The 16,458-nt window shown below is 49.4% G+C and overlaps 1 protein-coding gene across 1 annotated transcript in view; it reads left to right on the forward strand.

Moving 5' to 3' along the window:
• The window catches only part of Dnajc11 (DnaJ heat shock protein family (Hsp40) member C11), a 48,889-nt gene that overhangs the window by 23,067 nt on the left and 9,364 nt on the right, over positions 1-16,458 (forward strand). The window contains exons 4-10 of the mRNA XM_075946727.1: positions 1,404-1,505; positions 10,488-10,616; positions 11,724-11,846; positions 12,306-12,379; positions 15,180-15,369; positions 15,959-16,044; positions 16,266-16,382. Of these exons, the coding sequence (XP_075802842.1) occupies positions 1,404-1,505; positions 10,488-10,616; positions 11,724-11,846; positions 12,306-12,379; positions 15,180-15,369; positions 15,959-16,044; positions 16,266-16,382 (821 nt within the window). The remainder of the gene's footprint in view (positions 1-1,403; positions 1,506-10,487; positions 10,617-11,723; positions 11,847-12,305; positions 12,380-15,179; positions 15,370-15,958; positions 16,045-16,265; positions 16,383-16,458) is intronic.

Consider the following 16,458-nt stretch of genomic DNA (forward strand, 5'->3'; position numbering starts at 1 on the left):
TTTGTTTGTTTGGTTTTTCAAGATAGGGTTTCTCTGTATAGCCCTGACTATCCCGGAACTTGCTTTGTAGACCAGGCTACCCTCAAACTCACTGAAATCCACCTGCCTCTGTCTCCCACATGCTGGGATTAAAGTTGTGTGCACCACCACCGCCCGGCTGTAACTAGCTCTTATAGCTTAACCCATATTTATTAATCTACATCTACCAAGTGACTTTTACCTCTGTCCCATTGTGTGTGTTCAACTCGTTCTCTATCTGGCTGGCTTCTCTGCCCTTGTTTTCCCAGCATCCTCTCTGCCTTGAAAATTCTGCCTAGTGATTGGCTGTTCAGCTTTTTATTATACCAATCCGATACAGTCACAGTATACACAAAGATTATTCCACAGCGCTTCTCTGATGGAGTCAGTCTTCCTACTGGCCCAGGTGTACTAGGCTTCTGTGGGGGCTCAGGATTATCCAGCACATAGCAAAAGTTGTAGTGCCCACAGCCGGGACTGCCCTCACGGGACCACCCCAGCTTCCTGTACTCGATTAGTGCCAGGTAAAGCCCTGATGGCGGAGGCTTATGACTGCCAAGAGGGAGGTCTCTGCACCCAGGAAGGGTCATCAGCATTGTGGAGGGACCAACCATTTTAATTTGGCAATTGGTTCTGACTCTATAACCAGCCATGTGCAGGACTTGTGTAGAGTGTGGGCATGAGGAGGACCCAGGTTGTTTTCACCACAGCACATTCCAGGCTGAGACCCAGCATCGGGCTCCATTGTGCTCCCAGGCTCTGCGTTTCTCATGAGGGCGTAGGATTGTGCACTTGGTCATCGTGGTACAGTGGCCGCAGAGGTGAGGTACCTGATGTCCACAGTGGCCTCGCCCTTTCCATGAAGCTCCGCCTCTGTGAAATGTCTGCTGCATCACCTTCCCGTCACGTACACTGAGACTAAGCAAGGCCGTGCTAGAGTGTCCTGGCTTGTCCAGACTTGATCTCATGGTGTGCCGGTGACTTTCATGTCATCTGTTGTTAGGTTAGCTCAGAGCTGCGCCTCGTGTCGTAGAGGACAAGCCCCATCCCTCACATGACTAGAGGTCCCAAGTTTAGAATCCCAAGTGTACTGCATTGACAGTTGACTTCTCAGTAGAACTAACTGTAAGATCTCTTTATAAGGTTCCTGCGCCTCTGAGGGGTTACTAAGATAAAGAATGTCAGTTTTGGGGGAGCCCAGAGGCCAGCAGAGCCTTGCTTTTCTCACAGAGTTGGTAGGCCGCTCTGTGCAACTCCTTCAGTATCTTTAGAGCCCAGGGTTTGCCCTGCTGGCCCCTGGCTATCGGCTATCCTGTGCGTGTCAAGCAAAAGTCAGCTCTGAGGGTGTCCTGGGCCTCATCTCTCTCCCTCAATTCTGCTCACAGGTGGTGGAGAGAAAGAGAACTCCAGCCGAGATCAGAGAGGAGTTTGAGAGGCTCCAGAGAGAGCGGGAAGAGCGGAGACTGCAGCAGCGAACCAACCCTAAGGTAGCCAGCGCCACCTGGAAAGGGACTGGGGAGGCCAGGTTGAAAATAATTCAGTGTTTTTCAGCTGACAACATAAAACTGGGTGGGGCAAAAACTTGTGGCTTATCTCAGAGCAGTCTTTTCCTGACACAGCAGAGCTGTGCTGAGGACAAGCATGAGAGCCTGGGAGGGGAGGCTACAAAGAGCCTTGGTTTGCACAGGCACAGCTCATAGTTCCCGAAGACCGTCCCTTTGTTACACTTCCTGAACCCTTGGCTATCAGGGTCAGTGAGAAAGGAGACCACCTGACAGCTCAAGTACTAACACAGTGATCCCCTGTGCAGTTACACTCTCGAGGGCAAATCCAGATGGCACCAAGCAGGGGCCCTCTGCCTTCATCACCCCAGTCAGACCTTGTATGGTGTCTTTTTCCTTCTATTCAGGAGGTCATTCTGAGCTGTGCCCCACCCAGGAGGCAAATGGTATCTCGTGAGGTTTGGGGTGACATTGTATTGGGTGGTTGACTGCAGCTCAGTCCTGTCCAGCAGTGAAAGGGTGCTGTTTGCTGTTCAGGCTGGGCACTATCAGTGTGTCAAGATGGCCCTGCTACAGCCTATTCCTGTAATGATAAGACACTGGTAGCCTTGGCATCACCTCTTGAGGTACCCATATCCTCTCGGCAGCTGTGATGAGAGGCACCATTGTGTTTCTTACGTCGTCTTAGACATATGTACAGTGCCAGCTGAAGCCAGGAAGCAGGTACAGTGAACCTCTCATTCTTTCTAGCACTGTGTTTTAAGACAGTAAGTGTGTAAAGGACTTTATTTCCAGTGTGAAATGGGAAATTTTCCTGGAGATCCATCCTATGAAGCTGTATCTTTGAATCCCATTGTCCCCAGTTCTCACTGCCTCTTACCTGGCTTCAGTTTGGTCTTTTCAGATAAAACCTTGTATCTGTAACTTCCCACTGAGAAAGCTAAAACTTGGTGCTGGGGTCATGTGTCCCTGGGCCCCTCCATAGTGTAGAGGAGGGGACTGTCACTAGTGTGCCATGAGGTCATTCACATGGACTTACGCTAGCACTGCTTCTGCCTAGGACACTTCCCTCCCTCCTGGTTCAGGTCTCTGGTTTATACGAATCACACACTGGTTTTAGTGACTGGGAGCCTGGAATAGAGTTGGTCTGTGCTGTACTGGCGTCATGTGGCCTGGTTTGATTCTTGTCTATCCCAGCAGCCCCCAGCAGCTTTTGCTGCTGTTTTCACAAGCTTGTGTGGACCCCTGTGCCTGCTGCTTGCAGAGCTTGGCTTTCTCTGAGGATGGAGGTTGCTTTCTTTTTAACCCTGTTAATTGATAGTTGCATAGATTGTTAAACTGTTCCCCAGTCCCTTCTGTTCTGTCCATATCAGACAGGCTGATACTAGCATAGCATCCTCTCTTAGAAAGGCTCTGTCGTCTTCACACACGTAATGGTTAGAGACATAATTCAGCTTCATCAGAAAACATTTGAATACCTATACAGATACTTTCCAGTCACAGAATGCTTTCTTAACAACATGATTACATTGTTTGCTTTTTGGTTTTTAAAGATAGGGTTTCTCTGTGTAGCCCTGGCTGTCCTGGAACTCCCTCTGTAGACCAGGCTGGCCTTGAACTCACAGAGATCCGCCTGCCTCTGCCTCCAGAGTGCTGGATTAAAAGCGTGCGCCCGCACCACACCACACCACACCTGACTGCTCTCTTATTTTTTAAAGATTTTTAAGAAAATTGTTTTATAAGGCTGAAGAGATGGCTCAGGGGTGAATGTGCCAGTCCCGACAGCTTCGGTTTGATCCCCAGGGTCCATGTGACAGAGTTGATTCACAAAAGCTGTCTTCTGACTTCCATGCGTGCACGCACACTAAATACATAGAAAGTTTAAGGTAATTGTTTAGGTTTCCATGACAAACCACAGCCATCAGAGTGAGCCTGCTGTGGCTCCAGCCTGCTCTGTGGAAGTGGTTAGAGTCAGGAGGAAACCCACTAGAGCCCGTATGTTTGTTGGGCCTTGGTGGCAGAGGGCCAGAGAAGGTCACAAGCAGAAGTGGGCTGCAACTGAAAATGGAACAATGGGACTGTGGCGTAGAAGGGACAGGAGCCTGGTTGATCCTGTCTGGGAATTTGTCACATGAAGAACTGGGCTTTGGGGGCTGGAGAGTTGGCTCAGCGGTTAAGAGCACTGACTGCTCTTCCCGAGTACCAGGGTTCAAATTCCAGCACCCACATGGCAGCTCACAAATGTCTGAAAATCCAGTTCCAGGGCATCTGACACCTTCATACCAACGCACATAAAATAAAAGCTAAATAAACCATAAAAAAATTTAAAAAAAAAAAAGAACTGTGCTTTGGAAAGCAGAGTCCTGTGTTGCTCCTAGGCTGCGTATCTGACGAAAGGCTACTGTGTGTGCAGTCACTATCAGCAAGACTTGAGTTAAAGGCTGCAGCAGGCTGAGGGTCTTCAAATGCTGATACATATAGTCCAGTTTGCTCCCCCTACAATTGTAAAGTCTAAGTCTTGGTTCTGAGATAATGCAATGATTCTGTAGCTGCTCTTGTCCTCACAAGAGCTGTCTGAGGCCAGTGCAAAAAAGGCCGGTGTCGTTGCTCTCAGCTGCCTGCACCGCTTCCTCTGCTGCTTTATACAAACCAAACAGCACGACCAGGGCACCATAGAGAAACGAGAGCTCGTTTGTGGTTTTAGAGGCATGAGAGTTCATAGAGATGTTGGCTGCAGGGGCTGGGCCTGGCTGGAGCAGGAAGCCAAGAGGCAAGCTGGAGTCTTGTGAGTCTTTAAATTCTTCCCATCAGGCTGCACTACCCACTCCCCCTCAAACAGTGCAGCCAGCTAGGGACCAAGGGTTCAATTGCCCGAGCTGTTGTAGGCATTCTCATTCAAACCACCACATTGCCTGTGGGGGAGACTTTCTGTGAGTAAAGAGTCATTGTTGAAATTCTAAGGATCTGCCTCAAAAATGAAAAAGGGGGCTTTTTATCCATAACCATTAATGAGAAGAAAGGACCACTGCAAGTCTGTCAGCTGCAGTATCTGTGGACGGGACTCTCGCCGAAGACCTTTGCTGACTATGGGGGAAAGAAGCAGGGGCCATGGGACTGTGAATGGAGCTCTCTCTCGACTGTCTGTGCCTGTCTGTTCTTCTGATTGGTTTGACTGAAGAAACAGGAAACTGGGTGAAGTCCCATGGACTATTTGTCACCAGCGTCCAGGGGTAAAGTAAGAGTGTCCTCACTGTGGACACTCACACCCAGTCACGGGGATCTGGAGCTGCCTGCTGCACACAGTCTTTAGACACTGATGGCACAGTTAAGTGCTCTACACCTGTTGACAAGCCACAAGCCATCACACAGTGTGCAGCCCAAGAGAATGTGCCTGGTTCTGCCCAGTGCTCAGTCTCACCAGTGAGTGCCTAGATTTACTCTCTGCTCTTTACAAAACAGGCGGGACAGCTTCGCTCTAGATCAGCATGAAAAGCCGGCGGAAGCTTGCTAGACAAAAGACAGTGCAAGGATATGGCTTGACTTGTAGAGACGGAAGGCCCACCTACCTCAGTCCTTGCTTTCCACTGCAGTTAGGGCTCCATTCAAACAGACAAAATTACCAAAACTGGCCAAGTGGGGTGGCACACATCTTTAATTCCAGCACTGGGGAGGCAGAGGCAGACAGATCTCTGAGTTCTAGGCCAGCCAGAGCAATAGAGAACCAAACTTGTGATTTATTGGAGTTGCTGGTGGTGGGGATTAAAGTAAATGGTTTTTACTTTCACGTGACTGTACTATAGGGCAGTCAATGGACTTGGACAAGAACCTGCACACTTTCAGTCAGAAGCTTCGGCTAATCTCTGACCCACTCCGTGTGTCCAGCAAAACTGATACTTTGCTTTAGCTGTGTGTGCTGTGAGAAAACATATGGTGTTGGAGGTGAACAGTCATTGTGAAGCAGGCCAGCCTGTGGGCACACGGGAAGGAAATCCTCCTGGTGCTGCAGCGGGCCATCTGGACCCTTGTCAGCCGTTTCCAGAACAGTTCATTCATCAAGCAGGTTGTTGCTGGAGCCCAGCGTTCTCCTTGGCTCACCCTCACCGCTCTGGTTCAGTCACTTTCCATAATTGTGGGTTAGCACCAAAGGCTTTTGATCTGTAGTCACCGGCTCATTGGAGTTTTCAATTATTAAAGCTGAGAAGTGATAACTGGACCTTAGTTTTAGACTTCTAATGGTCACTTGTCCTTTGCTGAAGCAATCACTTGGTTGTCAGTGAGAGTGTCAGTTCTTTATGACAGGTCTTGCTTATGGTCTGGGATGACTTGGAACTTGTGTTCCTCCTGTCTTGGTGTCCCTGGTGCTAGGATTTCGGGCCCGTACTGCCGTGGGCCTTGCTGAATATATACTATTTGAAAAAGTCACCGCACTGAGCCTGCACCCGTGTTTTTATTGTAGAATCGTTGAGGAAGGAACCAGAGCCTTGCACATCCAGGCTCTACCAGTGAGCTATATCCTCAGCCTGCAACAATCTGAATCCTTCTCAGGATTTCTGGGGTTGACTAGACTCCACTGGCTGGCTCTAGACTGCACCTCCCTGCAGGTGTAGTTCAATGGCTCCTGGGTCTTAACATTCATAGATTTACTGGACCAAGTGTTGAAGAAAGCTTACTTGATTGTTTGGGTTTCTTTGTTTTTGAGCGAGGGTTTTTCTAGGTAACTCAGGTTGGCCTTGAACTCAGTATGTAACTCAGGCTAGCCTGAAATTTAGGACGATCGCCCTGCCTCAGCTCCCCAAGTGATGGTATTCCAGCATTCAAACCCTGCAAACCAGATCCTCTTCAGCTGCAGAGGGGCCTGGTCTGGAGTCTGCCCAGCTTGCTAGGTGGTCACCTTGTTGTGCGTGACTGGTCTTCCCCGAATGGCGTGGTCCAAAGACCCAGAAGAAGCACAGTTTCTCGTCCTTGATCTTGAAGTCAACACCATCACCCCATGCCTTCCCTCCCTCCCTTCCCTTCCGTATGTTTAAACTGTGGTTGTGTATGTGTTGTTCGGGGAGATGGAGCACCTGCGTGTCAGTCATGGTGGTGCTCACACGTAATTCCAGCGCTTGAGAGGTGAGACGAGGTAAGTAGGAATTCAGAGCCATGGTTTACGTGAAACTGTCTCCAAAAAATTATTTTTCCATTTAAAATTTCATATTATAGCATGGAGGTGCCACTCATGGACGTTTTCTTTTTTGCCTCCATTCAGAACAGTCTTTGTTCTTGTTTGTTTGTTTTTTAAGACAAGCTTTCTCTGTAGAGCCCTGTAGAGTCTCTGTTGTCCCAGAACTCTCCCAGTAAGGCAGGCTGGCCTTGAACTCAGAGATCCACCTACCTCTGCCTCCTGAGTGCTGTGCACTACCACTGCCCAACTGTCTTGAACCTTTTTGTTTGCTTTTTGGTTTTGTTGTTGCTGTTTCTCTGTAGGGTTTCTCTGTAGCTTTGGAGCCTGTCCTGGAACTTGTTCTGTAGACCAGGTTGGCCTTGAACTCATAAGAGCTACAAAGCTACAGAGAAACCCTGTCTCTTAAAACAATAACAACAAAAAGAATGGAATGTAAGTCTAACTGGTTGAAAAATGCCAGTTCCACCTACAGACTTTCTTGTCCAAAGTTGACCCGCCGAAAGGCCATCAACAGATTTTGAGCTATCCCTCAAGCCATTGGAGAACGTGTTCGGTTCAGGTTTTCCCGTGTGAGCCGGCCCATCTGAGGATATTCCTCTGTTTTCAGTGACTCCACTCCCCGTGGTGTTTCAAGGCTGATGAGTGTTTGGGCTGAGTGGGTAGTGCACATACCACTGATGTCAAAGGCCAAAAGTTGCCCGACCAAGAACTCTAGGCCAGTCTGAGCAAGACAGCGAGAGCCCCCACCTCAACAGTAGTTATCGTGGGGTGTGGGGCGTGCACCTCTAATTTCGCACTTGGAAAGAGGAAAGTTTGAGACCTTTCCAGGGTTACATGTGAGCAAGACCCTGTTTCAAAAGAAGAAAACATTTTTTTAAAAAAATAGAAATAAAAATAAAAGTAATAAATGACAATTTAAAAGGTAGTCAGAGCCAGGCTTGGCAGCTTGGGGTGTCGTCCTAGGTGCTTGGGATCAGAAGTTCAAGACCACCCTGAACAACTTACCTTGTCTTTCAAAGTGTCTCGAGGTAATGAGGTATAACTGAGTGGAAGGGAACTTGCCTCGAATGTACTAGAAAAGAGGGAAGGAGAGAGAGGTCTTATACATACATCTTTCTGAGAAATTGAAATTTTGATACTTTTTTTTTAACAAAACACGGTTTGATTTCGTCATTGAAAAGATATCAAAAAAAAAACCAACTGATGCTTAGTGACATTACGAATTATTCAGGTTGCGGGGTTTGTGGACAGAATTTTCTTGGAGCACAGCACAGTCAATTGGTTGCTGTTATAGAATGGAACACTGCAGACAGCAGCCAGATGGCCAAAACCACAAAATTATTATGTACTCTAGCCCTTCACAGACAATGCCAGCCCTGGTGGCATCCTTCAGCAGATGACAGAAGTGCTGCGGTAGGTCCTCAGCAGAGCAAGCCCACCTCTCCCAGCTGCCACACCTACCCGTCACTGTCTGATTGTGACAACTCCTGGCCATCTGCCACCCAGAGGCACATCTAAGGCTGCCACCATCCACTGAGCCTAGAAGGAGTTAGCTGTACCTAGCAATTTTGTCAGCAAGCACCACATGGGCCATCGGAGGCAAGAACATGCTGTTCCATTTCATCTTGAGCTAGATGGGAGGAGCTTGGGTTAAGAAGAGCGCTACTTCGAAACCACGAGGACTGGATTCCAGCACTCATGACAGGCTGGGCATGAACATGCCATGTCTGTAACCCCAACTCTGATGAGAACAACAAGAGGGTCACTGAGGTTTGCTGGGCCCCAGCCTAGCCAAGAAAATGCCAGTCCTAGGCTTAGGGAGAGGAATGGAGGAGGACACCTGATATTCTCTCCTGGCTTCTTCATGTGCCCAGGCCAGGTGTGTACATGTGCACGGGCACACGCAGATAAATGAACACCTAATGCCAAGACCGTGCGACTAGGGGAAGAGTGGGGGCCTTGCTCGGCATTTCTACTGCCTGCATGTTAGATGTGAGAAACAGGGACAGAGTCCACTGGGGGAGAGGTGAGTGTGACCTGTCACACCCACTGCTGGGTGTGGTGCATGCGTGTGGAAATCAGGATAATTTGTGCCAGTTGGTTCTTTCCTTCTGGCATGTGGATTCCGGAGATGGAACTCAGAGAGTTAGGTCTGGCAGCAAGTACAGCCATTACACACTAGGCCATCTCGCCAGCCCCCACTGCATCTTATTCAAAGCAACTGTTGCTGCTGGTGATATGTTGTTAAGATGTCTTGGCTAATGGCTAAGCCAACAAAAACACGGTGAAGTTGGTATGGTGAAGGTTAGGATATAGGGTATAGAACGTGTCAAATTCCAGAAAATTTTTTTTAATATTTATTTATTAAGTACACAATATTCTGTCTGTGTGTATGTCTGCAGGCCAGAAGAGGGCACCAGATCTCATTACAGATGGTTGTGAGCCACCATATGGTTGCCGGGAATTGAACTCAGGATCTTTGGAAGAGCAGGCAATGCTCCTAACCACTGAGCCATCTCTCCAGCCCCAGAAAATGTGTTAAGACATAGTCAAGCCCAAGTTTTACAGAAAACAGGAATGAACTTATTTTGACCTTGTAGCAAGATGGCTTTTAATCTTAAAATGGGGTCAGGCTGGTCCCTTGGTGTATCTTGGAATGCTAGCACCTGAGAGGCAGGAGCATTGCTTCCAGTTCAGTGCCAGTGTGCATAGTGAATTTATGTCAGCCTGGGCCACAAAGTGAGTATCTAGAGAAATTAATAAAAATGTGTGTGGTTTTGTATGTGTGTACAGTGTGTGCACACATGCTGGGTTAAGATAGACCCATGAGAAAAGTCTTACATGCTGGGTTAAGATAGACCGATGAGAAAAGTCTTAGAACTTTGAAAGAAAGTGATAAATGTTGTTTGTCTTTCTGTGAAGGGTTTTGGCAGTTAATTTTATGTTACCTTGGCAGGCTAGAGATATCTGAGAGGAGGGAGCCCCGATTAAGAAAATGCCTCCTTAAGATGGGGCTGTACACAAGCTTGTAGAGTATTTTCTTAATTAGTGATTGTTGTGGGAGGGGGCATCTCTGGACTGGTGATCCTGGCTGAGCAAACCAGTAAACATGACCATGGTCTCTGCATCAGCTCCTGCCTCCAGGCCCCCACCTTGTTTGAGTTCCTGTCCTGACTTCCTTCAGTGACGGACTATGATACGGAAGTGTAAGCCAAGTAAACCCTTTCCTCCTCATCTTGTTTTTGGTCGTGATGTCCTCACAGCTATTAGTAACCCGAACTAAGACAACCAGTCAACAAAATTTTAACTTAGTATTTCTGTACATGCTGTCTTGTGTTGCTGTCTTTAGTTTTCAAAGGCGGAAAGGTGTGTAAACACCCATGTACAAATACTGTGTGTGCACATCGTGTACCTGCTTCCTGGTCTGGAGGGCGCCCTTAGATCTCGTAGAATTGAGAGGTGGTCTTGAAGTAAAGGTGCTTAGTCCATGTGGCCGGCCGGTGTCTGGGTGATGTCGCCAGGGACCTGTGTGATCCCTGCATGCTCAGGTCATTGGCTCTCTCTCCCGTGTCTTGTCCCTCTGCAGGTGTGTACAGGCCGGCTCTTCCATAGAGCTGGTGTTGGCTGGCTCTAACATTCCAAGGCATTCCGCAGCTTTTTGTTTGAACTGTGACATTCATGCTTCACAGACTTCATGGAGCACTGTACATCCGTGAAGTCAGATGCCTAAGCACTCCACTCAATGTTTTCATTCCACAAACACCAGCATTTCGTGCTGACTGCGTGTTTTTCTGCCCCAGGGAACCATCAGCGTTGGAGTCGATGCCACTGACCTTTTTGATCGCTATGATGAGGAATATGAAGATGTGTCTGGAAGTGGCTTTCCGCAGATTGAGATTAATAAAATGCACATATCCCAGTCCATTGAGGTAAAGCACAGACACCTCTCCAAGTACAGCCTGGGCCTGAGTTAATGAGGCGCAGTGCCGGAGCAGCTGGATGGGAGTGGCTCGGGGTTTCTCATCGTTATTTATGAAAGGCTGCAATTAGCCACTGAGGGGGGAGGGGGATGAGAGGACGTGCGAGCGTGCTCCATTTGGCCTTGTTTGTTACTGCGTTGCCCCCACACACAAGGCAGCTGAGTGTTGGCACTTAACTCCCAAGGTCCCGGGTCTTGCCAGTTAGGAGTGCTAATGGGGTAAGCATAGATGCCCAGGGTCATAGTCATTTTAGGAAGGAAGGCAGCCCTGCTGGCAGATGATGCTCAGAGCTAGTCTAGGTTCTAAGTACTTGACTGTGTGGAAGACAATAGCAGCTCTGGTCCTGAGCCAGGGAATTCGAACACCACCCTTTTGTCCCTAGATGCAGTAGGGGCAGGCCATTCTATTTAGGACACCAGGGTCTCTGCCTACACAGCGTCTTCATTTTATTATCAAGTGCATGAGCCTGCCCCGTGGAGTTAATGCTAAGAAACTTGCTGTTCTTGAAGAGCCCTTAATACAGCCAGAACCCTGGTGGCAGGCTGGGAGTAGAAAGCCCAGACAACACATTATGGGAAGGCACAGGGTCAGGGTCTCCATGTAGCGCCTGCCATGGCACACTAGACCTGATGTTCTGCTACTCTCTGTGGGTTTCGGGGATTCTTCTCTTGAATTTGTGCAGCTCAAGAGGTAACTAACTCAGTAAGTCGAGTGTCTGCTGATAATCACAGGCCGTGGACTGGATTCCCAGTGCCACATACATAACATCAATGCATATGGCTGCGTGTCGTGGCACCTGCCAGCGCTCAGGAGGCAGAGACAGGAGCATCTCATCCCACAAGAAGGCTAACTCATCTGTGTAGCCCCACAGCCAGGGCTGTAGTGAGATCCTCGTAAAAAATAAATAAATAAACTACTGCTTTCGGGCCCCATGCCATTGATATAAATTAGGAGAGCAGAGCGGTTGGGAGGCCTCCTGTCTCTGTCCTCAAATGCCAGGTGACCTGTGTCCCCATTGCCTCTGTTCGCTTGCTACCCGTGGCTGTCTTCCCTTAGGCACCCTTGACAGCTACAGACACAGCCATCCTCTCCGGAAGTCTCTCCACCCAGAATGGCAATGGTGGCGGTTCCATTAACTTTGCACTCCGGCGGGTCACTTCTGCAAAGGGATGGGGAGAGGTAAGACCCACTGGATTCTGGTGTCCATACATGGTCGGTCCCCTTATTGACTAGTCACATGACAAGCTAACCTTCACTGCCTGAGGGGGCTGTTGGTTGAAAGTCGCCTGGGCTGGTAGTCAGTGAGGCAACCAGGAGAGTGCCGGAAGGACTGATGTACCTCTCCATGGGACCCATGTCCTGTCTGTCACCCAGGAGATGTGTCAAGTGGCACCATGGTGGGGAGGGGTGTGGACTACCAGTCTCCTTCCCTTCTGACTTGAGCCAAGGGAGGTCAGAATTTAGGACTGACATTTTCTTTGGCGGAGTAATTGTCTACAGTCTGGGGCAGAGATGATACCGAGGTGTTAGGAATCTGCTGGTCCTCTGTTGGGAGCCTGGCCAGGTTCATGCTGAGCCCTGGGTTGCTGTTGTAGAAAGAACACCAGTAATGCTTTCTCTGTTTATTTTTCCAAACAGTTGGAGTTTGGAGCTGGAGACCTCCAGGGGCCTTTATTTGGTCTCAAGCTGTTCCGTAATCTCACACCAAGATGGTAAATATACAAGATAACTCCTTTCTGGTGATCTGTGCTAACTTGTATTAGAGCCTGTGACGTCTTCTGATTGTGGACATTTGAAGTTACTGGTGCTATGTGGGCTCAGTTGGACAGGTGCTGGGGCAGCTCTGCATGGGAAAGCAGGCCTGGCCCACCAGGCTTCCTTCTGCACTGAGAAGCTTTCTAACGTGGGACCCTTTACCCTACAGTCCCATGAGGACCAGGAAACAGAATCTGTCTGTGGGACTACCTGGTGGTTGGACAGACTTGGCCACACCTGAGTTTTACAGCCTCTGCAGCTACAGTGATGACTCCAGGCTTTGGTCCTAGTTCGCTTCCCAGCTAGTGTAACATGGAATACCCTGCTGAGAGCAACTTAGGGGAGGGAGACAGTTCCAGGGGATAATTCATTCTAGGAGGGAATCACAGCAGCGGAACCTTGAGGGGACTGGTCACATCAATCTGTAATCAGGTCAGGGAGGCAGATGTGGTGGCGCACAACTTTAACCCCAGCACTTGGGAGGCAGAAGCAGATAGGTCTCTGAGTTTGAGGCCAGCCTAGTCTGCATTCCGAGTTCCAAGCCAGCCAGAGCTAGTCTGTCCTCTTGTACAGTATTCAGATCAGCCATGTCTCCCTCCAGGGCTCCCTCCTCCATGGCCAAGTCCAAGCTCAGCCCTAAAGTTGCTGCACAGAGCCAGGTGTGTAGTGACGCAGGGCAGTAGGAGGATGTTTTTTACTCTTTTGGCTTTTCGGGGGGGGGGGGGGCGCCACCCACTTCCCAAATAAATCACATGGAGGCTTAGTTAGCAATGTCCAGCCTTAGCTTGACTTGTTTCTTGCCAGCTTTTTTTAACTTCTGTTATTCCGTCTACCTTTTGCCCCTGTGCTTTTCCTGGTCTCTTCTGTAGATCTTTACTTTGACTCTTACTGTGGTTTGCTCTCCCATGATGTCCTCCTCCTCTGGCTACTTCTCTCTCCTATATTCTCTCTGCCTGCCAGCCACGCCTGTCCTTTCTCGTGCCTTGCTATTGGCCGTTCAGATCTTGATTACACCATCAGATGTTCTAGACGGGCAAAGAATCACAGCTTCACAGCGTTAAGCAAATGCAACATGAACAAAAGTCGCACACCTTAACATAATATTGCTAACTCTGCAGGGATAGGTAGAGGCCGGGAAATCAGAAGTTGAGAGTCATCCTCAGCTTCATGTGAAGAGTTTGAGGTCATCCTAGGATACAGAAAGAAGACTTTGTGTCAGAACAAACAAAGCTGCTGGGTGAAGCCAGGCTTAGTGGTATGAGCCTCTGATCCCCACTGCTCTGGAGGCTGGTGCAGAAGTGTTACAAATTTGAGGCTGGTGTGGACAATATAGTAAGACCCTGTCTCCAAAAGAAAATAGGAAAGGCAAGCATGGTTGTAAACGCCTGTAATCCCATCGTCTGAGGGGTAGGAACAGGAGGGTCAGGAGTTCAAACCTGCCCTGTGCTGTGTAGCTCATCGAGGCCAACCTCTGGCCTATGTGAGACCCTGGCCCCCAAAGCAGACAGCCCTGTGCAGTGGTCTCGATCTCTGTCCACTGCCTGCCTTGCTGATCGCAATTTTCCTCCCTTTGGGACAGAACCTGGTATCTCATCCCTGTCTTATTTCAAGGCTTCTCTAGCTTTCTCTTGGAACTCTACCGATGACATTCTCCCTGCTGGCTCCCCTGGCTCCTGTAGGGAAGCAGGAAAATGCAGCCTTTCTCTAGCATGGCCGGGTCTCGTGGAAACCAAGAAATAGGCTCTTTTTAGTCATTTTGCTGCGGGAGTATAAAGTATTATACTGGGAGTATAAAGTAACCCTGATTAAAAGTTAGTGTGTTTGCTGGGTGGTGGTGGTGGTACATGCCTTTAAGGAGGATCTCTGAGTTCCAGGACAGTCAGGACTATACAGAGAAACCATGTCTCAGGGGGAAAAAAATGTGTCAAGTGTGTCATGGTTACCTTAATGTCACAGTGTTATCTCTAGAGCCTAGAAAGTCAAGAAAGAGATGGCTCGACAGCAAGCGTTGGGTGCCGGGCTGTGTGCCAGACACCAGTTGTTTGTCAGCCTGCACCCTGCAAGCTGACTTCAGAGTCCTTCCTGGAAAGCTGATTTTCAACAGGATCCCTGGGCAGGTTTTTAAAATCAATAAGCCATCTCTGCAGCATTTAAGAGTACTTGTTGCTCTTGTGGAAGACCTGGATTTGATTCCTGACACCTACATATCAGCTCCCAAGCATCTGCAACCACAGTTTCAGGGGATCTGACAGGCATACACAGGGCACACATACCTGAATGTAGACAAAAACACAGAAAATAAAATCTCTTTAGTGTGTGCGTATCTGTGTATGTATATGCATATGCACATGCTGGGGATCCACCCAGGACTTTGACTTGTACGGCACATACCTGCGGTAGGTGGCGCTACTCTTTGTGATGAGTTGATATCGCTTGGAGACTGCTCATGCTCCAAGCCCGTGCTGAAGAAACCAGAAGGCTGCACATCAGCCAGGTGACTTCAGCATTGAGCAGAGTTCGGGGAGCACTGTCCTGAGCCACTGTGTTGAGAGTGTCACCAGAACTACCTTCCAGTGGCTCCAAACATAGCATGTAGTGCTCTGACAGAGTGGATGGTGGGAGGTGGAGCCGCCAAGGAGGATCCTGAAAAGACAGGCTTCTCCTCTCTCCTTGCTCTGCTGCTTTCCTTGCTGAGAGAAGGAACAGCTGAGAGTCTGTGTCAGCTGGACCCTTTCTGTCTGTGTCCCCCACCCCCAGCTTTGTGACGACAAACTGTGCTCTGCAGTTTTCATCCCGTGGGATCCGGCCTGGCCTTACCACTGTCCTAGCTCGGAACCTGGACAAGAACACCGTGGGCTACCTGCAGTGGCGATGGGGCATCCAGTCGGCCATGAATACGAGCATCGTCCGGGACACCAAGACTTGCCACTTCACTGTGGCCTTGCAGGTGGGTAGAGGAGCTGCAGTCTCTTGAAGATGCATCTTGAGGTGGGTATCTCAGTATAACCCTATACCCTGTGGGGCAGTTCTGGGTTCACGCAGCAGTGACTGTGGCCTCTAGTGAGGAAGGAGGATGTTCCCAAGTGGCTGTGCTCAGATCATCTGAAGTAACAGTTTCACGTCCTGTCAAAATGGTGCTCTTGAGTCCTGTGGCCGGGCAGAGAGAGAAGCTGGTGGGAAGCAGGTCCTGGGTTCCTCGTCTTAACTCAGGCTTACCAGAGGTTTGTGTTTTCATGAGAGCCCAGTAAACTGCATTTTCATTAGAAATCAGTTCTCTTACAGTTGTGTGCTTCATAACATTCCTGTCAGTAGATTTCATGGTGAGACCATGTCCCCCAGTGGTGAGATTCACACAATGGCAGATCACTGTCATCTCTCAGCATGTCATTACACAATAGCGGCTGTACTGGCTGCTGGTAAACACACACCTGCCCTGATGAAGTTCCCTTGGCCAGGTGCCCAGCAGCTGTGGGCAGCTGGCATCATCGTCCAGAATGGTAAGGCTTAACTGGCCTCCTTGCACTTCCCTCCCTCAGCTGGGGATCCCGCACTCGTTTGCACTGATCAGCTATCAGCACAAGTTCCAGGACGATGACCAGACCCGGGTGAAAGGGTCCCTCAAGTAAGTCTGAGCTTTGCTGGCATAGAGGTGACCCAGCGCTGTGGTGGGCACCTGTGTATCGTCATCACTCCTGAGATGCTCCCTGATTGCCCCATCCTGGCATTGGCTCCCATGGGTGATGGGTGGGGGACGGGAGGGAGACACAGCTCTGTTCCTAGCAGCTCCTGTGTGGACGGGAGGGCAGGAGGGAAACATGCCTGCAGCTGTGCTCTACCCCCCAGGGCAGGCTTCTTTGGGACAATAGTGGAGTATGGAGCTGAGAGGAAGATCTCCCGACACAGCGTCTTGGGTGCTGCTGTGAGCATTGGTGTTCCGCAGGGTGTGTCTCTCAAAGTCAAGTAAGTTGAGCCTGACCCTTGCTAAGCGGGGATGAGGGTTAATTCCTCAGTGTGCCTTTGCTTCTGAGCTGCATGA

The sequence above is a fragment of the Microtus pennsylvanicus genome, chromosome 13 (assembly GCF_037038515.1).
Source record: "Microtus pennsylvanicus isolate mMicPen1 chromosome 13, mMicPen1.hap1, whole genome shotgun sequence".
Classification (NCBI taxonomy): Eukaryota; Metazoa; Chordata; class Mammalia; order Rodentia; family Cricetidae; genus Microtus; species Microtus pennsylvanicus.